The sequence below is a fragment of the Oncorhynchus masou genome, chromosome 2 (assembly GCF_036934945.1).
Source record: "Oncorhynchus masou masou isolate Uvic2021 chromosome 2, UVic_Omas_1.1, whole genome shotgun sequence".
In the NCBI taxonomy this organism is placed as follows: domain Eukaryota; kingdom Metazoa; phylum Chordata; class Actinopteri; order Salmoniformes; family Salmonidae; genus Oncorhynchus; species Oncorhynchus masou.
Genome location: NC_088213.1, coordinates 23,769,378 through 23,794,061, shown reverse-complemented (window position 1 = coordinate 23,794,061; position 24,684 = coordinate 23,769,378). Strand labels below are relative to the sequence as shown.

At 43.5% G+C, this 24,684-nt stretch overlaps 2 protein-coding genes across 4 annotated transcripts in view; both read right to left on the bottom strand.

Moving 5' to 3' along the window:
- LOC135557182 (chromodomain-helicase-DNA-binding protein 9-like) overlaps positions 1–12,886 on the bottom strand; it is a 128,953-nt gene extending 116,067 nt beyond the window's left edge. The window contains 2 exon segments of the mRNA XM_064990390.1: positions 147–1,918; positions 12,788–12,886. Of these exon segments, the coding sequence (XP_064846462.1) occupies positions 147–1,781 (1,635 nt within the window). The 5' untranslated portion in view covers positions 1,782–1,918; positions 12,788–12,886.
- Positions 12,887–13,993: 1,107 nt separating this feature from the next.
- Positions 13,994–21,640, bottom strand: LOC135557159 (AKT-interacting protein-like). Of its 3 annotated transcripts, none has more exons than XM_064990377.1 (10): positions 21,462–21,640; positions 20,444–20,565; positions 18,952–19,163; positions 18,530–18,594; positions 18,347–18,447; positions 17,275–17,363; positions 16,433–16,531; positions 15,611–15,727; positions 15,362–15,422; positions 13,994–15,128 (listed from the first exon to the last, which is right to left on the bottom strand). In XM_064990377.1, exons 2-10 carry the CDS (start codon positions 20,489–20,491, stop codon positions 15,021–15,023), a joined length of 900 nt encoding a protein of 299 aa, XP_064846449.1. In that variant the 5' UTR covers positions 20,492–20,565; positions 21,462–21,640; the 3' UTR covers positions 13,994–15,020. The 3 variants fall into 3 exon arrangements, with proteins under 3 accessions (XP_064846449.1, XP_064846442.1, XP_064846453.1); XM_064990370.1 differs by having other exon boundaries at positions 21,491–21,640; XM_064990381.1 differs by having other exon boundaries at positions 15,611–15,718; positions 21,491–21,640.
- Between the last annotated feature and the right edge of the window lie 3,044 nt (positions 21,641–24,684).

The following is a 24,684-nucleotide window of genomic DNA, read 5'->3' as shown; positions in this document are numbered from 1 at the left end:
ATAGATGAATGAAGGAGAACTCTGCGGAATCTGGATAACTAGGTACTTCATCCATATCATCCTTTCTCTCAGCATATGTCTGTCAGCATATGTCAGCCAAGTCAACCTCAGACTGAAAGCAAGTGTTAATGGCCCAATGGGTTTACCTGTATCTTGTAGTCCATGGATATGGAGATCCTTTCTTCCTCCTTCATCTCTTCTTCTTCCTCTCCCTTTCCATTCCTCTCTCCATCCCCACCATTGGTCCAGGAACAGTTGGAGTCGTGGTGGTCGTGCTGACTGAGGGCAGCCTCCAGCTGAGGCAGCAGCTCATCAGCCAGCAGGTCCGGAGCCTCCAGGCCCTCAAAGCCCCCTCCTTGGGCCTCCACCTCCCCTTGCAGCCCTGCCAGGCTAACCTCTAGAGACACGTAGCCGTTAGTGGTAGTGGTGCTGGCCGCAGGTCTGGTAACTTCTAAGTTAGATCCACAGCTCTGGTGCTGGTCTGGAACGAGCTGGCTGACTGCACTGGGATAGCAGCTCATGGCCTGGCCAAACATCTCAGATGAGTCGTAGTTCCCTAAGGTCTGCCTGGAGCAGCGCAGAGCCCGGAAGGGACATTCGTCCTCAGCCTGGCTGACTGGGACCTGCTCGGGCTGGTGATGCTGAGACATCCCTGGAACAGACAAAAACGCACATCCAGCTCCCACGAGAGAGAGTTCAGGCACTGAGGAGGGCAGGGGAGTGGTGGTGGGGATCATGGACACTGGGGCTAAAGAGAGAGGCTGGCTCAGGCTGGAGATGCCAGGTTGTCCCTGGCCAGGGAAGGAGTACAGGGAGGGAGGGTAGGCGGTGGTGGAGCTCACTGAGCAGGAGGACTGGGTGTGAGCCATGGGGGAGCAGGTCTGCATGGAGAAGGACATGCTAGAGTCCTTTGGCCCTACCCCAGGAAAGGCCCCCTGAGTCCCCTGCACCAGCTGGTAGCCACCCTGCTGTGGTGGGGTTCCAGCCAACGAGGCATTGGGGGTTTCCACATTAACTGTGGCCAGAGCCCCTGAGTTAGGCACAGCCCTGGAGTGGAACTGGGTCCCCCCGGTGGTAAGCTGCTGGTTGTGGGATGCTGGCTGTTGGTTGGCCTGGTGGAAGGGGAAGCTGTGGTGCTGCTGGGGCAGAGACTGAGGGTTCACTACCTGTTGATGAAGGTGCTGCTGTTGCCGCTGGTTCAGAAGCTGGTGTTGCTGCTGCTGAAGTTGTTGTTGACAAGGGTGGTGCTGCTGCTGTGGCTGTTGCTGTCGGAGGTGATGCTGTTGGTTGTGGAGTTGCTGCTGCTGTTGTTGATGTAGTTGTTGCTGTTGCTGGGGCACTGAGTGGTAGAGGTTCCCGTTCTGGTCCTGGTTGCCCCACATGGGGCTGCTGTTGGAAAACAACGCGTTGGATTGGGGTGCCTGACCAGTTGAGCGTCCATGGAACTGGGTATGCTGTGCTGCTATCATCCCTCCACCACCCACACCCTCAGAGCCAGCGAAGGGCTGTCCCATGGAGTTCTGGGCCTTCATGCCCGGAAAATGCCCCATCTGCTGCCCATAAGCCATGCTCTGTTGGGTGGAAGAGGGCATGGAGGTGGGTATCATCCCGGGGTGTTTCCCTGCCCCCATCGGCTCCACCTGTAGGGGCTCAAAGCCTGCGCTGAGGTTGAGCTCATCCACCAGCGAGGGTCCAGGGGGGAAGCCCTCCTCAGCCAACCCGTCCAGCCCTCCCACAAACAGGTTGGGGTCGTCAAAGAAGTCCATGATGGGATCTGTCATGGCCCAGGGGCCAGGGTCAGTCTTCCGGAGACCAGTCCCCCACGTTGGACCTCTGCTGGGTTCTAGCTGGTGCTGAGGAGCGCCACGTGTTACTGAGCTACAGTATGTCCATCACAGACTGGCTCTGGAGAGAAAAACTAAGACAAAACCTCAAGTCAGATTTAACAGAGAGAAGAAAAACATCTTTAAACATGTCTCGTTCATACTGAGATGTGTGTGGGCTGCACAATAAAGAGATTTTCAGTTGTCAAATAGATTTTAAGAAATTTAGCCCGTCTCTTTTTGATGTTCATCATCCTGTGTTATTCAAATCAATACACTTCTAGTTGTTTTCAAGATCTCCATACACCTCTACCTCATATACACTACAATTTATTACCATAACAGACGCTCTCAGCCACGTAAACGTCAACAGTGAAAACAGCGGCTGCCAAAAAGCCAAGTAATGGCTAGGTCAGACAGGCCTGGGATAAATTAGGCTCTGTCAATTATCTCTGGTTGGCAGCAGGTAGTTGTGTGGTAACGCATCTGATCTGATCTAAACTGAACCAACTGCCAGACAGACCAACAGCCAGGTGCCTCTAGTCTTCATCAGTTCAAAGACCCCTGTTCCGCTCAGCCTCAGCCCTGTGGCTTTGCTGTGCCTGCTATCTATCGAGCCGTCTGTCTGCTAGTAGCTACTGAAGGTGTGGGAGGAAGGTGCAGACAGACAGATAGACAGCTGATGCTGTTTGTGTCAACAGCCAGGGAGGTTGGCTCAGGATGCATCTAACCACAGACCAATGACCAATAGAAGATGACGGAACACTTGTGTTAGTCAAGACCTGCTGACTCATACTCACCACACACACTCACCTCACTACAAACACTTTGACATGCCTTCCTGAATGTACAGTCATGGCTCTCACAAGTCTTCTGATACAGAGGGGGGACATACAACTGAGATCCAAAGCCTCAACCACAACTCGTGAACCTCTGCTAAGGTTAAGTGGGGTAGTGGGTAGGCTTGGGCAGTATACTGTATATACCGTATACCAGGGTATTTGGAAATAGCCACGGGATGGGTTTTCAAATACAAATACCGTTAACTATTTATTTGAAGTTTTTCTATATATTTTAATATTTGTAGCTACTTTGTAAGTAAATACCTGCAGTCAACTTGGGCAATATGTTAGAAGATAAAGCGTTCTTCATTTCACTTGTCACATTATTTTCCATTATGAAGCTCACCGTAGTTCCCCAGAACAGTTGAGCCGTCACGTGTTTGTTTGTTAATGGCACAAAGCGGGAGCAGGTGAGTCCAGCTGTGTATTGACAGGGGTCGAGTTTTATATTGAAAGGCAAGTGTTTTTTTGCTTCAATAGAGTGATCAGGGATGTGCAAGTATAGTTTTTCTTCACATAAAATATATTACTGCAACACATTCAGCAGAATATAGCTTCATTTTCATCAGATGACAACAGAAGCGCAACGCTATTAGGCTGGCAGTCACAAGTAGACTAAATGAGCTTACAATGAACATGCAATGTATTTTTTCAAAAACAATGCATGGCCATCATATTTCTGTTTATTATAGAAAGAATGTAGCTACATTTCCTAATGTTTTTCTTGAAGTTAATCTGGAGCAAAGTAGGCTGGCTACACCGAGAAAAGTAGCTTCATCAGAACGCTGTCAGCTGATAGGCCGAGAACAGAAAGGGCATTCTGTCTCTTCTTCTCTAAGCAGAGCAAGCAGGCTTGTTGCCCTAGAGACTCCAGACTCCACACAGACACAGCGTGTACACATGCTGCTCCAGAGCCAGTACTGTTTATTGCACAATGTATCTCGTTCACATTCGCTTGTAAATGTCCAGACTCACCAAAAATGACATTCAGTAGCTCCTACCTATGTATGTATGACTTTATAGCTGGGCCTCCGGTCTTTGAAATATTTTTCCATTTGCGCTTGTTAGCATATTTAGCTAGCAGCCTCCATGGTAAAACTGTACATCTCGGGATGAGAGAAGAACAGTATTAAGATATGAAAATCTGCACACTGCCCAGCCCTAGTAGTGGGGCTGTCCCTGGCTATGATGAAACCTTACCTTTTACTCATTGCTACAAAGGCCCAGTATGACACAAGCACACAACCAAGACAATACACAAGATTCATACAGGAAGCATCAAGACTTAACCCTAACATGGTTACTGTGAATCATTAATGTAGCCTTACTCATCTTCATAAATGACAGATGTTATGGAATGGAGGTTCAGCACAACATGGACAGCTATAGCAGTTAGAACTGTGTTTAACAGGAGCACCAGATAGCAGGGGCCAGATCATATCCCATGCCCAGCTCTTGGCTATACTAGAGCTCTGTTCTCATGTGACTAGCAGCCAGCCCAGTCATAGGAGAGTATTCTCTTCTCTTGCAACACAGACCTACAGTTGAGGGCAGGCTAGGCATGAAAAGAGAACTCCCATCGCTCTCAGTCACTTAGCAGGGCTCCATTGTAACTGACAATGAGCAGAATGGCTAGGCCTAATTCTCCCAAACAGACAGGAAAATCTGATCACTCAATTAGAGGTAACATCAGACCAGAATCCTACCCGGGCCACTCAACAAACTGAATGAATAGGCTGGCAGTCACAAGTAGACTAAATGAGCTTACAATGAACATGCAATGTATTTATCTGAGCCGCATAGTTTTTCCTGCTGCTGCTTCTTCGTCTTGTATTAGTTGGGACCAATGATGAACTGTAGAACCTAAGCTGTATGATGTACAATACAACCGGTTATAGGCTGTCTATGGTTGAGACTAGGGCTGTCCCACACTAAATAATATCTTGGTCTACCGAAAGTCGTCTGTTCTATCGACCAATCGATTGGTCGATTCTATTATTTAGTGTGGGACAGCCCTAGTCTCAACCATAGACAGCCTATAAATGTGCATTTCTCCACATATAGACACACCAAATGTATTTAAATAAAAGCAACTATATATGCTTTGAGCTTGTCTGATGCTTTAAGAGCAGTTTTGATTAAATAAGACACAAATGAGGGTGCCAGAGATGAAGATAATCAGAAGAAAAACTTAACCTGACCATCCTTCTCCCGCTCCTACTGGCTTTCGCAGATTCTGCAGCTAATCTTCTGTAGTTGCCGGTAATAGGCTACACGAGTCAGTAACTTTTCTGATGTGGAACGCCATTTTATCTTACAATTTCTACCGATCTACATGCCAGTTATGGTTTTCATATGCACATTTTCGTGTAACAGTTAGATTTAATTTATAATAACGTATGTCAAAATCATTGTTATGTGGTTAATCAAAATTCTATCCAAATCTTAATGAAAATGATACAAACCTAAAGTTACTTTCATTGCCAACTATGTAAAAACAGCTCATAAAACCAACATCATTGTATCAACTATTAACTAGAGTGTGGCCTAAAGCTCATGCTAGCAAACTTGCACCTATGTATAACATATTCTGGGCCCTCAGAGTATCCGGCCAGTGAGCTCCGAACAGACACAGCTGTAGGCTGTTAGCGCGTGCTAACTAGCCAGCCATTTCACTTCGGTTACACCAGCCTCATCTCGGGAGTTGATAGGTTTGAAGTCATAAACAGCGCAATGCTTGATGCACAACGAAGAGCTGCTGGCAAAACGCACGAAAGTGCTGTTTGAATTAATGTTTACGCGCCTGCTTCTGCCTACCACCGCTCAGTCAGATACATAGATACTTGTATGCTCAGTCAGATTATATGCAACACAGGACACACTAGATAATATCTAGTAATATCATCAACCATGTGTAGTTAACTAGTGATTATGATTGTTTTTTTATAAGATAAGTTTAATGCTAGCTAGCAAATTACCTTGGCTTACTGCATTTGCGTAACAGGCAGTCTCCTTGTGGATGAGAGGCCTGTAATTTTCATCATAGGTACACTTCAACTATGACAGACAAAATGAGAAAAAAATTCCAGAAAATCACATTGTAGGATTTTTTATGAATTTATTGGCAAATTATGGTGGAAAATAAGTATTTGGTCACCTACAAACAAGCAAGATTTCTGGCTCTCACAGACCTGTAACTTCTTCTTTAAGAGGCTCCTCTGTCCTCCACTCGTTACCTGTATTAATGGCACCTGTTTGAACTTGTTATCAGTATAAAAGACACCTGTCCACTACCTCAAACAGACACACTCCAAACTCCACTATGGCCAAGACCAAAGAGCTGTCAAAGGACAACAGAAAAAAAATTGTAGACCTGCACCAGGCTGGGAAGACTGAATCTGCAATAGGTAAGCAGCTGGTTTGAAGAAATCAACTGTGGGAGCAATTATTAGGAAATGGAAGACATACAAGACCACTGATAATCTCCCTCGATCTCGGGCTCCACGCAAGATCTCACCCCATGGGGTCAAAATGATCACAAGAACGAACGGTGAGCAAAAATCCCAGAACCACACGGGGGGACCTAGTGAATGCCCTGCAGAGAGCTGGGACCAAAGTAACAAAGCCTACCATCAGTAACATACTATGCCGGCAGGGAATCAAATCCTGCAGTGCCAGACGTGTCCCCCTGCTTAAGCCAGTACTTGTCCAGGCCCGTCTGAAGTTTGCTAGAGAGCATTTGGATGATCCAGAAGAAGATTGGGAGAATGTCATATGGTCAGATGAAACCAAAATAGAACTTTTTGGTAAAAACTCAACTCGTCGTGTTTGGAGGACAAAGAATGCTGAGTTGCATCCAAAGAACACCATACCTACTGTGAAGCATGGGGGTGGAAACATCATGCTTTGGGGCTGTTTTTCTGCAAAGGGACCAGGACGACTGATCCGTTTAAAGGAAAGAATGAATGGGGCCATGTATCGTGAGATTTTGAGTGAAAACCTCCTTCCATCAGCAAGGGCATTGAAGATGAAACGTGGCTGGGTCATTCAGCATGACAATGATCCCAAACACACCGCCTGGGCAACGAAGGAGTGGCTTCGTAAGAAGCATTTCAAGGTCCTGGGGTGGCCGAGCCAGTCTCCAGATCTCAACCCCATAGAAAATCTTTGGTGGGAGTTGAAAGTCCATGTTGCCCAGCAACAGCCCAAAAACATCACTGCTCTAGAGGAGATCTGCTTGGAGGAATGGGCCAAAATACCAGCAACAGTGTGTGAAAACCGTGTGAAGACTTACAGAAAACGTTTGATTAAAACTAGTTTTTCAACCACTCAGAGATTTCTTGTTAAGTCGGTTAGGACATCTACTTTGTGCATGACTGTCACGTGACTCTAGTTATTATCTTCTATGTGGGATTCTAGTTTAGTTTTTCTATGTTGGTGCTTGGTATGATTCCCAATTAGAGGCAGCTGGCTATCATTGTCTCTAATTGGGGATCATATTTAAGTAGCAATCGCGCTGCAGTTTGGTCCGATAATTATTCCGACAATCGTGACAGAATATCCCATCAAACCAAATCTCCTTCCTTGGAGATTATGGAGGACAACGATGATGACTGGGTTCGCGGCTTCAGTAAGCCTAAGAACAACCCAGAAAATATAAAAAACTATCGGCCTATATCGAATCTTCCATTCCTCTCAGAAATCTTAGAAAAGGCTGTTGCACAGCAACTCACTGCCTTCCTGAAGACAAACAATGTATACGAAATGCTTCAGTCTGGTTTTAGACCCCATCATAGCACTGAGACGGCACTTGTGAAGGTGGTAAATGACATTTTAATGGCATCGGACCGAGGCTCTGCATCTGTCCTCGTGCTCCTAGACCTTAGTGCTGCTTTTGATACCATCGATCACCACATTCTTTTGGAGAGATTGGAAACCCAAATTGGTCTACACGGACAAGTTCTGGCCTGGTTTAGATCTTATCTGTCGGAAAGATATCAGTTTGTCTCTGTGAATGGTTTGTCCTCTGACAAATCAACTGTAAATTTCGGTGTTCCTCAAGGTTCCGTTTTAGGACCACTATTGTTTTCACTATATATTTTACCTCTTGGGGATGTTATTCGAAAACATAATGTTAACTTTCACTGCTATGCGGATGACACACAGCTGTACATTTCAATGAAACATGGTGAAGCCCCAAAATTGCCCTTGCTAGAAGCATGTGTTTCAGACATAAGGAAGTGGATGGCTGCACACTTTCTACTTTTAAACTCGGACAAAACAGAGATGCTTGTTCTAGGTCCCAAGAAACAAAGAGATCTTCTATTGAATCTGACAATTAATCTTAATGGTTGTACAGTTGTCTCAAATAAAACTGTGAAGGACCTCGGCGTTACTCTGGACCCTGATCTCTCTTTTGAAGAACATATCAAGACCATTTCAAGGACAGCTTTTTTCCATCTACGTAACATTGCAAAAATCAGAAACTTTCTGTCCAAAAATGATGCAGAAAAATTAATCCATGCTTTTGTCACTTCTAGGTTAGACTACTGCAATGCTCTACTTTCTGGCTACCCGGATAAAGCACTAAATAAACTTCAGTTAGTGCTAAATACGGCTGCTAGAATCCTGACTAGAACCAAAAAATTTGATCATATTACTCCAGTGCTAGCCTCCCTACACTGGCTTCCTGTCAAAGCAAGGGCTGATTTCAAGGTTTTACTGGTAACCTACAAAGCATTACATGGGCTTGCTCCTACCTATCTCTCTGATTTGGTCCTGCCGTACATACCTACACATACGCTACGGTCACAAGACACAGGCCTCCTAATTGTCCCTAGAATTTCTAAGCAAACAGCTGGAGGCAGGGCTTTCTCCTATAGAGCTCCATTTTTATGGAACGGTCTGCCTACCCATGTCAGAGACGCAAACTCGGTCTCAACCTTTAAGACTCATCTCTTCAGTGGGTCATATGATTGAGTGTAGTCTGGCCCAGGAGTGGGAAGGTGAACGGAAAGGCTCTGGAGCAACGAACCACCCTTGCTGTCTCTGCCTGGCCGGTTCCCCTCTTTCCACTGGGATTCTTTGCCTCTAACCCTATTACAGGGGCTGAGTCACTGGCTTACTGGGGCTCTCTCATGCCGTCACTGGAAGGGGTGCCGTCACCTGAGTGGGTTGATTCACTGATGTGGTCATCCTGTCTGGGTTGGCGCCCCCCCTTGAGTTGTGCCATGGCGGAGATCTTTGCGGGCTATACTCAGCTTTGTCTCAGGATGGTAAGTTGGTGGTTGAAGATATCCCTCTAGTGGTGTGGGGGCTGTGCTTTGGCAAAGTGGGTGGGGTTATATCCTTCCTGTTTGGCCCTGTCCGGGGGTGTCCTCGGATGGGGCCACAGTGTCTTCTGACCCCTCCTGTCTCAGCCTCCAGTATTTATGCTGCAGTAGTTTATGTGTCAGGGGGCTGGGGTCAGTTTGTTATATCTGGAGTACTTCTCCTGTCCAATTCGGTGTCCTGTGTGAATCTAAGTGTGCGTTCTCTAATTCTCTCCTTCTCTCTCCCGGAGGACCTGAGCCCTAGGACCATGCCCCAGGACTACCTGACATGATGACTCCTTGCTGTCCCCAGTCCACCTGGCCGTGCTACTGCTCCAGTTTCAACTGTTCTGCCTTATTATTATTTGACCATGCTGGTCATTTATGAACATTTGAAAATCTTGGCCATGTTCTGTTATATTCTCCACCCGGCACAGCCGGAAGAGGACTGGCCACCCCATATATGCTCTCTCTAATTATCTTTCTTTCTCTCTCTCGGAGGACCTGAGCCCTAGGACCATGCCCCAGGACTACCTGACATGATGACTCCTTGCTGTCCCCAGTCCACCTGGCCGTGCTGCTGCTCCAGTTTCAACTGTTCTGCCTTATTATTATTCGACCATGCTGGTCATTTATGAACATTTGAACATCTTGGCCATGTTCTGTTATAATCTCTACCCGGCACAGCCAGAAGAGGACAGGCCACCCCACATAGCCTGGTTCCTCTCTAGGTTTCTTCCTAGGTTTTGGCCTTTCTAGGGAGTTTTTCCTAACCACCGTGCTTCTACACCTGCATTGCTTGCTGTTTGGGGTTTTAGGCTAGGTTTCTGTACAGCACTTTGAGATATCAGCTGATGTACGAAGGGCTATATATAAATAAATTTGATTTGATTTTTGATTTGAAGAGGCGACTCCAGGATGCTGGCCTTCTAGGCTGCCAGTTGAGGATCTGTGTCCTCTTGCTCAGTTGTCCACCGGGGCCTCCCAATCCTCTTTCTATTCTGGTTAGAGCCAGTTTGCTTTACAAAAATACTTAACTTATTGTGTATATTACATTTGTTTTATTTGATGGCTTTATTATTTGATTCAAGTCATCATCTCATCTTTATAGAGTTGCTACATATGCTGTTTGACAAAATCACAATTTTGTAGTTCTTCAAAGTAAACAAGACATACTTTTATGACTGCTGACACCAACTATCAATGACTTAGATCATGTATTTTCAGGTAGAGATACTGCAACAGCTGCTCTCTATATCACCTCACAATCGCGCATTCTTCTGTCTCTTCTGTAGCAGGCATGAAAGAAATTTTTGTTAATTTTTGGTAATTTTTGTTAATTTTCACGTTTTATGTGCTAAACTATGTCCAAATTTGACCTGTTGGAAACAACAACTCCCTACTACATCGCACAGTCCAGGCTGGATCTGATTTATCTCTAGAGAAAGTGTGAAATGTGATCATTGAGCTCAACGAAGAAGAAAAAAATAGGAAATGCAATTCAAATAATTGAACCAACGTCTGTCAATCAGTTTATAAAAAATAAAAAATGTTTTTTTTTTTTTTAAATAGCACTACCCTAGGGTGCAGCCTTAGCGGAGTTGGCAACAATCAAGTTCCGGTTTCCAGGGAAAATGGAAGAGATAGCCTGTGACACGACTGCCCTTCCATTAACAAGGTGACACTCCAAATTAACTCCTCCTTTACATTTACTAGATTGGTTGAACAATGCATAAGATCCAGACATATATTTTATTTTTATTCTCATCAAGACCAGAATGTTGAGGATCTAGTTTCAGGCAGTTTTGGGGGGGAATTGCATGTAGTAGGTAGGCTATGACTTTGCTTATAAATGCTAGGGTTGTGAACCATCTATGTAGTTCTTATGAAAACTTTATGCAGTCTTGAAAGTCTTTATAAATTGATGTTGAACCCAGATATGCAGTGAAACTAGCTCTAGTTAATATCTGGAGTTAAGATTTAGCTACAGTGAAACCCACTTTAAAATGTAAAACATAATTCATAGCCATATCGAATGTAGACTATTTGTTTGGCTGGTTTATCTGTAGGCTCTACCCTCAAAGTATTGGGTAATAACCAGCCCACCAATAAGGAAAGACCCCCCCCCCACCACCTGAATAAACTTTTATTTTGTTAAAAAGCTGCATTGGACAATGGAGATTAATTTCACTGATCAAGGCCATTCCAGAGCACATTCAACAGGTTCCACTACAGTCAGTGTAATATAAATGCATTCGTGTTTTGCTGCGCTTCCTGCCTACATTTAGCCTCCTCCCACTGGTCACACATTGGTTGAGTCAACGTTGTTTACACGTCATTTCAATGAAATTACGTTAAACCAACGTGGAATAGACGTTGAATTGAAGTCTGTGCCCAGTGGGCTAGCTACCTCTGCATGCCTGCCGCTTGCTTCTTTGTTTACCATGAGTCTATGCCTCTTTGCCTCAAGTAGCATGATATCACCAACCCACTATACACAACAAATAAATAGGCGTCGTCGAATTCAGTCCTGGTGACTTATCTAAGCATCCTCAACAACAAAAAAATACAAATAACAAGTGCAGCCACAATAACGACATAGAGACAGAAACAATGCAGAATCAAACTGTCTAAACTCACAAACCCGTCGTCTGTCAACGACCCAACTCCATCATGGATTCAGAAATCAAAATAGAATTTGCACAAACTACATATACGTGCAACGGACATCCATGACAATCATCAATCGACTTTAATCAACTGGCTGCTGATTACAATCGTTTGTAAAGACGCTAAATAAGAATAATCCAAAGAATAACAGTATTATTACGAAGTAAGAACGGTTAATAAGTATCCTATTGCATTGTTAAATTTTACTTTAGAATGGGTTCTAGAATCCCTCAATTAACCACACCTGGTTTATGTGGCACAGCGAGAATCTGTAACAATGAAGCCATGATAAAAAGAAGTCCGTCTGTAATGGCCACTAACCTCCGCATCCTCTTGAGTGCAGCTATGGCTCGTGGCTATCTGAGCATCGAATCTTCACAATAGCCTTGCTGCACCTCCTAGTAAAAGGCTGCTTGGCACTCGATGTGTTTCCCAATCACAACAGGTAACTAGCTACCTAGTTAGAGAAATTAGCTGAATCTTAACTTTCTGAATCTGAAAGTCAGGTGGCAAGCTTTTGGGATTTTTTCCCACCATCTGTTCTCCTCGAGACTCGAATCGTACACGTGTCCCCACTTGTCTTTCATCCAAGCCCCTCTCCTCTCGACTTCAGTGGTGTCGTGACGCCTCTGCTGAGTATGAGAGGAGGGAAAGGTGGATGGGGTCGACAGTCATTCATTAAGAACAATGCAATAGATTGACAACAGACAATTCAACCAGTTGTTGATGGACCCGACCGAGTTTCGTTGAGACCCCCGACTGATATCACTTTACCCTCTGCATGAACATTCATGGTAACGCTGCTGAGCTGGCTCGAGGCTCGTACCCCATCACAGCGGGTCGCTGTCAGTTCAGAAGCGCCATCAATAACTTTAGTAACACGAATGCAATAATTCGAACTCTGAGAATCATTATGGAAATGGAATAACTCACAATGTTCCGCGAGCCATTTGACTGATATTGTAGTTAGCTAGTTGGGTGCTTTTCAGACCGGGATTCTCACTGTTAACGTAACGTTAGTGACCACAGCTGAGCGTCACTGTCTCTCAGGCATTAGAATGACGGTTTGCTCCCAGAGTTCAAGGCTCTGTGTGGAGCCAATACTTTCTATTTATGACGAGAAAATGATTTTATTACTTACCGAAGTGACGCAAAATCCGTTGACTGAAAATTATAAGAGCGAAGTTAACTAGTTGACCACAGCGGCTCCAATGCTGCTGACGTGACGAATCGATGATGACACAATTTGCATATCAGTTACTTGCTCTCTGATTGGACAATTGAGGAGTCGTTCAATTTTTATAATCTCAGATTACACTTGGAGCCGGTTCCACATGGACAAATTTCATTTTCAATTTTGTTCCATAATAACTCCTCATATGTAAAAAAATAAAATGACAAATATTAGACAAAATTGGTTATAAAGGCATGACACACAAGATGGCCGCGGTAGATCTGAAGCCAATCCGCGGAGGTTTTACTTTGATAACACAAACCTGTAGTCTCCCGGATAACGTTGACTCTGACAGGCAAGATCGTTGGAAAATAACATGGCAACCTGTCGTTGGTGTGTGGTGACCCCCAGTGGCTCTTGACAGTACTGCTAAACCAAGTCAGTATGGTCTTGACGTGAACCATAAATCTATGCCTGACACCATGAGATCAGAAATAGTGGAAAGGTTTTCTAAAATCTATGAGATCCAACCAGATTTTTCACACATACTTCAACGCGCTCCTTTTGATTATTCTGAAAGTTAAATCAAAGAACATGCCTTAATTTCGGAAAGTATTACTGGGTAAAGTTGTAACTTTTTTGGCCTCGCGTGCCTCTGAGGCTCCGAAATTTTTCAACACGAACATCGTATGTTCAGTTCACCCCTGGTTATCAACCTGTCCAGCTGATTTATTAAAGAGCAAATGTATGATTGATCTGAAAATATGATTTATAAGCATCGTATGGATGGTGTCACGCATTTGCGGAGTCTGGAGTCACATAGGCCAAATTGAGCTCTAACACGTTGTCGTGCGACATGACCCACACACCCCTATGTGATGAATAAAGGATACTTAGATCTCCACAGCTAGTCAATGGCAAACAATGCTTACCTCAAACCTTAATCACTACATACATGTACATCACAGCTGTCCAAGGCACTGCATCTCAGGACTTGAGGTGTCACTTGACACTGGTTTGATATCAGACTGTATCATCTATCAGCCATGATTGGGAGTCCCATAGGGCAGCGGTACAATTGGCCCAGCATCATCCGGGTTATGCAGTCATTATACATAAGAATGTGTTAAACTGACTTACCTAGTTATATAAAGGCTCAATTTAAAACAGTCATTGGTATGCATTGTCATGTTTATTTCCTTTCAAAGAAAAGCTTTCCAAACTCACTACCTATACAGAGTAAACTGTTGACTGAAGATTTGGTTCCATATAAGAACGTTAAAATGAGAAGTCCACATATGCATTGTTTTACCAAATTCAACAGTCCAGAAAGCATGTGTTTACTTCATTTCACAGCAATATAGTGCCAAGTAGCCAAAAGCTTGAGCTGAACAATGTCTGTTGAGGGCTGCCATTCCCACCGCACATTTTTATTTATTTAGACAAACCTTTAATCAGCTCAATAAGGGTAAATAGAACATCCAAAATGATTTAAAAGCAATGTAAAGAGCCATGATTTTACTTAGCATATTCATTAAAACCATACCTGCAATATATATTACCCATCTTGCCTGTAGTTTACACAGTAAAGAAATAAAATATACCAAACCATAATCCAAAAGGATGCAAATTCCCCCCCAACCCAAAAATGTAGTGTTGGTTTAATTTTATTTCAGTGAAATATGTTTGGGAAAAAAATAATACCCAAGGTTAGAGTCCATCTTCAGTCTGAAGTCATTGAAAAACATTCCAAGTCCCAATAATTAACTGTCCTGACCACACCTTACCAAGCGGTCATGAATCCATAGTCAACTCATACAGTATACCTATAATTAATGCTGATTTTTATTCTCACCTTTCAACCAGCTTTGAGTGGTTATCTTCATAGACCAAACCCAAACATGTGCAAAGAGCAGAGAAGAAAATAAAGGGAAAAAGCGCCGATTGCATTGTAGCCGGTGTTACTTAGTAAATCAATGACAACTGGTTGACATAATATACACATTTTTGTTCTATAGCTGTTTGAGCACAAGATACCTATAATGCTTTTAAAGCTGAGTGCAAGTGTTGAAATGTAAAATTAAGTCCATTCAACCTGTTCAGTTCCTATTCAAACGACTGAACGGCTGCTGAAGCTAGTCTGTGGCGTGGCATTCTGCTCTGCATCTTCCTCTAGTGGCTGCTGACAAGGACTGCAGGTTCAGCTCAGGGGAGGGTTGTCGTCTTTGCTGAAGGGTTGTGTGGATCCGGGCTTCACCCAAGACAGTCCTGACACCTGCAGCCCCTTCTGGTGATCCTCAGGCCGTCTCTAGAATAACAGACACACATTACCACACTGTTCAACTAGCACCATGGAAACAAATGGCCGCTCACACAGCTTGACCAATCACAGCCATGCTGGCTCTCATTCAAGTAAACAAGCCTCTTTTGGGAGTAAGCTCAGAGGGAACCTGAGTCCTTGGACCATAGCAGACAGACTCAGAGCTTTGTGTCCTTTTACATAAGTCTGAAAAGCATACTGCTGGGGTTTAGAAGACTCACTTTATGTGTGAACATCCGTTCCTTCGCCTCGTCGTGGATTGCTGGGTTCCATGAAGAGAAACTGGAAAAATTAGCATAAAAAATAACACTTAAGAGAAACAAATTCTCAACCATTTATTGAATCTCCTTTCATATGCTGCAGGAGGTTACTTATTGACAACAAAAATTAAAGACAATGTTCAGATTGTTCGTGAGCTATGAGAATGGGAAATGGAATTCCAGGAACGAGGAGCATTTCCAACTACCAACCTTATTGCATAAGGATCGTCCATCTTGGGTTGGTCGAAGAGGTGACTGTTGCATAGTTTGACGCTGTCTACCACCTTGCTTTTGAACAACTGCACATCCTTGTCGTACCTGAAAAAACTGTGTGAGGTCTACACCTGTTGTATTCAGCACATGTGACTAATACATTTGATTAAACATGCAATTTGCAAGTCAATACAGTGTGGAGAGATAATTGCCCCAACTTGGCCACAATCTAATTCATTAGCTAAGAGAATTTAAAAAAAAGGACTCAGAATACCACAACATTTCAATTAAACAGCAAGTCTCAAGAGCCGCCTGTCCCTTTTAGTAGCCGGGCATCGGCACACATTTCAGTAAATAAACAATGGGTCTAAATTCATTGTTTACGATGTTACCATGGACACAGCTCTGATAATCCCAGTCATGTGCATTAAAAACATTGTTCGCTATCAAAACACAACTCAAGTTCTCCATGGTGCCAAATCGGGGTGTTTGATCTGCGATTGATTTGTTATATTTATACTGGTAACAAATAACAGTTTGGTAGTATTCAACATTTTGTGCAATAGCTGTGTGCATTAAGGAAATACACACTTAACTCAAATAGAAGCCCATCTAATAAGCACTGGTTGTGTTCAGTGACTGAAGCAAATAAATGTATGGGCTATTCATTGAAGTTTCAGGGTACGTACACAATAGGAGCACAAAGACTAGCTTGCTTGTTGACCTATATAAACGGACCCAGGCCACACGTACACATGACCCAGTACAGGAGTAAGAGAAGGAAGGCTGTGAGGAGAAAGGGAACAAGTACAGACTTACAGCACAGCAGCTTCTGGGTTGAGTGGTTCCATAGTGTTGATCTTGTAGAACACCGTGCGTGCATACATCAGGACTTGCCAGATGTGGTTGTGATTACGCCTTCATGTCCACAGGGAGACATTTATGTTTCTCTCAACATAATGGCAAACCAATACAGCTCCAGTCTCAGTAAATACACAAGTATCATAAAGGCATTCCATGGTGCATAGGTTCATCTCAGACTAGTGAAATACCCAACAGTGGCACTGCTCAAACACCAGTAGTGCACAGCCAAAGTGTGACATATACACCATAATGAGACTGACATTCTCAATGGAAACCTTGGACAACTTTCCCCATTCAGTAAAACATATAGTGCTGTGCTCCTATAAATCTACCTTCAGCTGATAGAGACTGAGGTTTAAGAGGAGAAGACCTTACAAGGCTGTGTCACTGTCCAGCTGAAGAAACAGGCCATGAGGAACAGAGCTGGAACAGCAGTCAGAGTAAACACTGGGCCTTGATGTAACGCATGTCAGTTCTAACTAAGGCACACTACAGACAGGCCCACGCAGTTCAACTCTCAGGGACAGCACTGTATCACTATTTACCACCAGAACAACATCCTGAGAGAACACATATCAATCACAACATGAAGCATTAACATCATAGATCAAAAAGTAGTAACTGCATTTAGCCTATCAAGGGATGTGTAAGGCTGTGTAGTAGTGGCTAGTACATAGTGGAGCAGACATTACACTAATGGAAAAATATCACGCCACATGTACCTGACAAACACCAATTTCTAAATCATCCTAATTCATTTTGATGTAATGATCTGGGCATAGAAGCCATGCACTGACCTCCACTTGGTGAAGGCTCTCCTGACATCAAGCTCTCCTGAAACAGGGTCCACAAGTGGGTGGAAGACTGGGATATCAAACACCACTCTCTAAATGGGGGTACAGGAGAGAAAATAGTAGTTAGAATACTGCATAAATAGCTAAACACACATTTCAAACCCCTCAACTTTTTCCACATTTTGTTACATTACAGGTTTATTTCTAAAATTGATTAACTACACACAATACATCATAATGACAAAGCGAAAACAAGTTTGGAAATTAGCAAATTCATATAAAAACAGAAATAGCTTATATACATAATTATTCAGATCTTTTGCCATTAGACTTGAAATTGAGCTCAGGTGCATTTTTTTGGACATGATTTGGAAATGCACACGTGTCTGTCTATATAAGGTCACACAGTTGATAGTGCATGTCAAAGCAAAAACCAAGCCATCAGGTCGAAGGATTTGTCCGTAGAGCTCAGAGAAAGGAGTGCGACGAGGCACATCCGGGGAAGGGTACCAAAACAGTTCTACAGCATTGAAGGTCCCCAACGGAGTGGCCGTAATCATTCTTAAATGGAATAAGTACGGAACCACCCACCAAGACTCTTCCTAGAGCAGGCCGCTCGGCCAAACTGAGAAATCGGGGTGAGAAAGGCCTTGGTTCGGGAGGTGACCAAGAACCCGATGGTCACACTGACAGAGCTAATCTGTGGAGATGGGAGAACCTTCCAGAAGGACAACCATCTCTGCAGCACTCTACCAATAAGGCCTTTATGGTAGAGCAGCAAATAAAGTAAATGTGATATTTCAGTTTTAATCAATTCGCTAAAAATGTTTAAACCTGTTTTGTAATGTGTGTAGATTGATGAGGGGAGAAAAAAATACATTTTAGAATAAGGCTGTTAAGTAACAAAATGTGGAAAAGGGAATACTTTTCAAATGCACTATGATTGTCACAAACCAATCAGTCTCGGCCACCAAAGCAGGAAATGCTGAACAAACTAACCTTTGAAATGTGCCAGAAAATGCTTTATTTTGTGTAAACAGCTGTAGTGTTACAGCAGGTCCACAAAAGTACTCACAGGACATTCACCATCAGGATAGTTATCTGGAATATACACAGTGAACTTGAAGACTCCATCCTGGTACAAGCCATGTCTGATGAAAATGACCCCGAACCACACTGGAAAGAAAAGAATCTCAGGATCCCTTTGTATAGATTATGTGTAGATTATGCAGTCAAACATGACAGATTAGGCTCTTACTCAATGCTGATTTGTAGGATGGCTGCACATAGATTCCAGGCAGTTTTTGCTTGATCACTAGCGTGCTGTGGGTCACAGGGTAACATGGTTACATGGAATTAAATCAATGCAGCAGAAAATGGATATGGAAATTAACAGCACATTTTTTCATCAACAGTTTCTCTAAATGAACTACATAACATAGTGGCCTATGCACAAATACATCGAAGCTGCATCCTTCCTTTCTGTAGGCTAATCAATGATCTGACATGTTGGATTGGTGAAAATAAAACATACCTTCACTTATCCAGTCACATACAGATCAGTGATTACCTCTAGCAAAGGAGGTAGGCACGAATCATTTTAAAGGTATCCAAAACAGAGCCAGTGAGTCTACTACATCCACTACCCAAAATAAAGTTTGATCTGGGGCCAGTACTTACAACTCAGCCAGCAGCGAGTACTCCAGGTAGAATGGACCGTAGGAGGCATGTGTTCCGTTGGCCAACAGGGCCGTGGCGGCAGGAGAGGCAGGCTTGGTGATGGGGACTGCATTCTTGGGGATGGAGGGAAGCTGCTTCTTCCCAAAGCTAGGACGGGCTGGACTGGCTCTTTGTTGCTGCTGCTCTCCACTCTGTTCCTCACCATCAGATCTCTGCTCAGCAGAAGAGTGAACAAAAGGCATTTAACAACTCAATATATATGTCTAGGAAGTAAAAACTGGTAGCATTGATTATTACAAGGAGGGGAGTATGCCTAGATTTAACCCACTTAGCAAAACACTATTCACCATGTTACAGAGAATGCAGACAACCAATTTCAAGCCAGTCTTACATCTACCTGCATAAACAGAGGCAAGCTCTGTTGTCAAACTACAAGGCAACAGAGACAGCAGTGGGAGCACATGTTGAGCCCTGGGCAATAGGCATGTGGTGACAACCTCAAGTTTCAGAGAGTCTGGTCTGGCATCAGTTTCCTTGTTCCATGGGAGGTGAGAGCACCCAGAGAGAGCATCCCTAAACACAGCGCGCATCATATCCCACCAATGCTAGCTCAGTGGGAAGCACAGGGGAGGAGGATAGGCTAGTTCACAGCAGGAGAGATGCCAGTAAGCTAAGGAATAGATTAGCAACAAACCCTCAAGGCCTATCCCTCTGCAACTAGGGAAATAATTCAGGTTAACGGACAGCACAGTGAGTGCCATTAAACAAACCATGTTGTAGAATTAATGTTTTTAGGAGGCACAGAGCAATGAGTGAACCATTCATCTGACAAGGCAGGACAGAGAGTAGTCACACCTATGTTACTACTGGCAGAGGTACTACGATAGTGGCAAGGAAACAAAACAGATTTAACTTTTAGGAAAAACAGCCATAAAGTTGGAAACAATCAGTTGTCATCCAGTCAAATATATTTTCCAAGCTATAGCACAATATTTTACATACAGCAGGTTATTAAAGGACCAAAGAGTTCGGTCTGCTTCGTGTCAAATATTGCAATATGAGTATTGTCACAGCCCTAATGAGCACCAGGTAGTAAAAGGCAACCCTGAAACGGCCCACTTTCAGGACGAGATTGCAAAGGAGTGTCCCTGGCAAGGAGTTGGCGAAAAGGCATGAGTAGGCCTAATGCGTTTTTAGAGGACACCACACCTTAAGTTAGACATTCCCATGCCACAATTCCAGTCCTCCCAAGATTCCTCTCAAACAAAAGACAGGTGGTAACAGCAGTAAAATGCATGAAGCTTCAAGGAAGCCATGCAGTCTTTGTGGGAAACGTTAGGAAGACAGACCACACAAGTCTTACTTTCAGTGTGTGGGGGTCTCTTTGGGAACTTTTGAAGATCCTGTTTTTTTGTCTCTCTTCTCGCTTGTGTGTTGGGTGAACTTGACAGAAGTTGGCTTTCAGTGCAGAAGAGGAAGAGCGCTCCCTTACCTTACGACCAGTATTGGTAGACATGCTCCAGAATGGGTTCAGGTTCATTACTCATGGAGGTGCAACTTCGCCTTCTAGGTCAGTCCCACAACAAGTGTTGCCTGTGCCATTCACTGGCATCACTGGGGATACAATTGACAGAACAAATGTTACATTTTTATTCATTTAGAGCCATTTTCATACTAGTCCCCCATGACAATCAAACCCAAAACTGACGTTGAAAGCACCATGCTCTACTAACAGCCACACGAGACCAAATGACAGATGAGGCCCTCTACTGAGCACACACAAAATGGGGCAACCTGTATTCAATGACAACTGCTGAATCGCTGATCTGCTGACCATGCTGCTGCTCAGACAGTCGTGCCTCATTCATGTCATGACGTCAAACATGTATAACTTACGTCTCTGTCAGGCCAAGCACTTTAAACCCCACCGGAAATAATCCAGACATACGTGATGTCTGGTGTTTAATGGTTGTTTAACATGGAGGTTGAGTGTTAGATTCATTATTTAATTCGCATACTACCAAAAGGCATTGTTATTGCCGTTGGCTACAGTAGTTGACAAGTTAGTTAACTAAGATCTTTGTGTAGCCAACTACTATGGCAACTAGCAATGTTGACATTGTATCCGTGTTGGGTCACGTGTTCCTATGCAGGAAACTATTTCTGCGAAATGACTTTGAACACATAGCTAGTTAGTTAAGATATATAGTTACGTTACAGTAGCTAGTTAGATTGTTAACAAGATACGTCCAGACGTCCAGTTCGTTAGCTGGACGCCAGGTCTGCAATTACAAATCAAGTATACATAATCATTTGCGATGGAATCTAGCACTGTTGCTTATTATCCATAATGAAATAGGCATACTTTACGACTCGATGAACGACAAGAACGCTCACAACACAAACTTAGCAAACCAACCAGATCTGCTAGCTTGCAAGCTAACCAGCTAACGTTACCTAGCTTGAAAGCCAAAGGTAGCTAGCTAGCTACTATCCAGTTGCCAGCTTACCTTCCCTGAACGAAAATTCAGACAAGTACCTGTTCAAAAATTGCCCATTTATGTGAACAATTTCAAAATGTGCGTTTTAAAGACGTTGCAATCACCACTGGTCAAAACAAAAAAGGTGTACCGTAACTTGCTAGCTAAGTAATTTCACAGACACCGGAAATCAATCATAAACCTCATGATAGGCGTTTCCTATTCACCGCGGGATATTTCTATTGGCTTATAACAAAGGGTGGATAAAGTATGATTCGCTGACGTTCTATCACTTAAGTCATGCTGTTATGCCGCGTTCACGTACTAGTCGGAAATAGGAAACTCAGAAATGTCCGATTTGCTGATTGTAGAACATGTTGAGATGGGTTGGTTAGTTTAGTAACACCGACGCATGCGCAATTACGGACTTTGATAGTTGACAACATGTCAACGATATTTCGTCTCCAATGCTTATTAAAAAAATAAATACATGTGGTCAATGAACACTTGTGGTCTCTCAAATACAAATGTAATTGTATTGTCACATACACATGTTTAACACATGTTATTGCAGGTGTAGCGAAATTATTGTGTTTCTAGCTCCAACAGTGTAGTAATATCTAACAAGTAATGTCTAACAATTTAACAACAATACACACACATTTAAAGCAAAGGAATGGAGTATATAAATATTAAGATGTGCAATGTCAAAGTGGCATAGACTAAAATAGAGTCAAATAGAATACAGTATATGCAATATGTAAACATTATTAAAGTGACTAGTGCTCCAATTATTAAAGTGGCCAGTGATTTCAAGTCTATGTGTATAGGGCAGCAGCCTCTAAGGTGCTAGTGATGGCTATTTAACAGTGTGATGGCCTTGAGATAGAAGCTGTTTTTCAGTCTCTCGGTCCCAGCTTTGATGCACCTGTACTGACCTCGCCTTCTGGTGAACAGACAGTGGCTCGGGTGAGTGTTGTCCTTGATGATCTTTTTGGCCTTCCTGTGACATTGGTTGCTGTAGGTGTCCTGGAGGGCAGGTAGTTTGCCCTCGGTGATGCGTTGGACAGACCACACCACCCTCTGGAGAGCCCTGTGGTTGCGGTGCAGTTACCGTACCACGAAGTGATACAGCCCAACAGGATTCTCTCAATTGTGCATCTGTCAAAGTTTGTGAGGGTTTTAGGTGTTAAGACACATTTCTTCAGCCTCCTGAGGTTGAAGAGGCACTGTTATGCCTTCTTGCCCACCCTGTCTGTGTGAGGTGTACGCCGAGAAACTTGAAGCTTTCCAGCTTCTCCATTGCGGTCCCGTTGATGTGGATAGGGGGGGGGTGCTCACACTGCGGTTTCCTGAAGTCCACGATCAGCTCCTTTCTTTTGTTGATGTTGGGTGAGAGGTTATTTTCCTGGCACCACACTCCCAGGGCCCTCACCTCCTCCCTGTAGGCTGTCCCGTCATTGTTGGTAATCAGGCCTACTACTGTTGTGTCATCTGCAAACTTGATGATTGAGTTGGAGGCTTGCATGGCCACGCAGTCATGGGTGAACAGGGAGTACAGGAGGGGGCTGAGCACACACCCTTATGGGGCCCCTGTGTTGAGGATCAGCGAAGTGGAGTTGTTGTTTCCTACCTTCACCACCTGTGGGCGGCCCGTCAGGAAGTCCAGGAACCAGTTGCACAGGACGGGACTATCGTGGAAAATTGCAAGATTATGTTTTAATGCTTGTAAGATTGTTATAATGCTTGTATTACATTATAATAGTTGTTACATTCGACAGAATAGAGTATTGTGTGTGTGTTCCACTGAGGATGTGATTTTATGAGATAGCACTGACAGAGGAGATTTACGATGTCTTTGGGTAATAAAGCCTAAAGAGCATTCCAGATAGTACAGGTAATGTTTTCATGCTATACCATACCAGGGCGAGACGGATTCCAGTTTGGAGTAGGAGGGGGCCAGACACTGGTCTTTACAATGAGAACTGTTGACACAGCAGTAACTGTCTGCTATGTTTTATAGATATCTTTCATACAAATCTTAACATTTGTGAACTGTTCCTAAGATCTGTGATTCGTCATGTAAGTTGAGAGGGGTGTATCTTGCCTATAAAATATTTTTGTCCTTTTCTGGTGGCACTCTCAACGGTTCATTAGAGGTAGTGAATTGTTGAAAGTCAAATGCTATTGCAAAGCTTAATTGTTATGAAATATGTAGTTTAAGTATAACTCTGACTGGTGTGTGAAGTTTGTCTCGCTCTCTCTCCATTTGGTAATGCAGAAAAATGCCACGACAGGACCCAGGGCCCCAAGTTTAATGATGAACTTGGAGGGTACGATGGTGTTGAATGCTGAGCCATAGTCAATGAACAGCACTCTTACATAGTTATTCCTCTTGTCGAGATGGGATAGGGAAGTGTGCAGTGCAATAGCAATTGCATCATCTGTGGATCTATTGGGGTAGTAAGCAAATTGAAGTGGCTCTAGTGTGTCAGATAAGGTAGAGGTGATATGCTCCTTGACTAGTCTCTCAAAGCACTTCATGATGACAGAAGTGAGTGCTATGGGGCGATAGTCATTTAGTTCAGTTACCTTTGCTTTCTTGGGTACAGGAACAATGGTGGACATTTTGAAGCATATGGGGACAGCAGACTGGAATAGGGAGAGATTGAATAAGTCAGTAAACACTCCAGCCAGCTGGTCTGCACATGATCTGTGGACCTGACTAGGGATGCTGTCTGGGCCGGCAGCCTTGTGAGGATAAACAAGGGTTAAATACATTGTTGGTTAGTAAGTGAATTTTTGCCATATTAGCATCAGTCAAAACAAGACATGGTATCAAGAACAAGATAAAACTAGTTGAAACGGCACTAGTAACAGACCAGAGATATCAACACAGTGAAACCCTTTGGCTATCATCACAAAGAAAAGCCCTCTTAACTTAAGAATTATGAACCTTCTATTCAATCAAATAAACCTCAAGTTGCAAATAAGCCATATTTTTAGTTGTTGACCAAATTCGACACTCATTGACTTCCATACAAAACTCCTTGCTTGGGGGGTGAAAGAAGAAAAAGAAAAACACCTGCTACAGGGAGACACTGGCCGCAACTTTTATTTTTTTATTTCACCTTTATTTAACCAGGTAGGCTAGTTGAGAACAAGTTCTCATTTGCAACTGCGACCTGGCCAAGATAAAGCATAGCAGTGTGAACAGACAACACAGAGTTACACATGGAGTAAACAATTAACA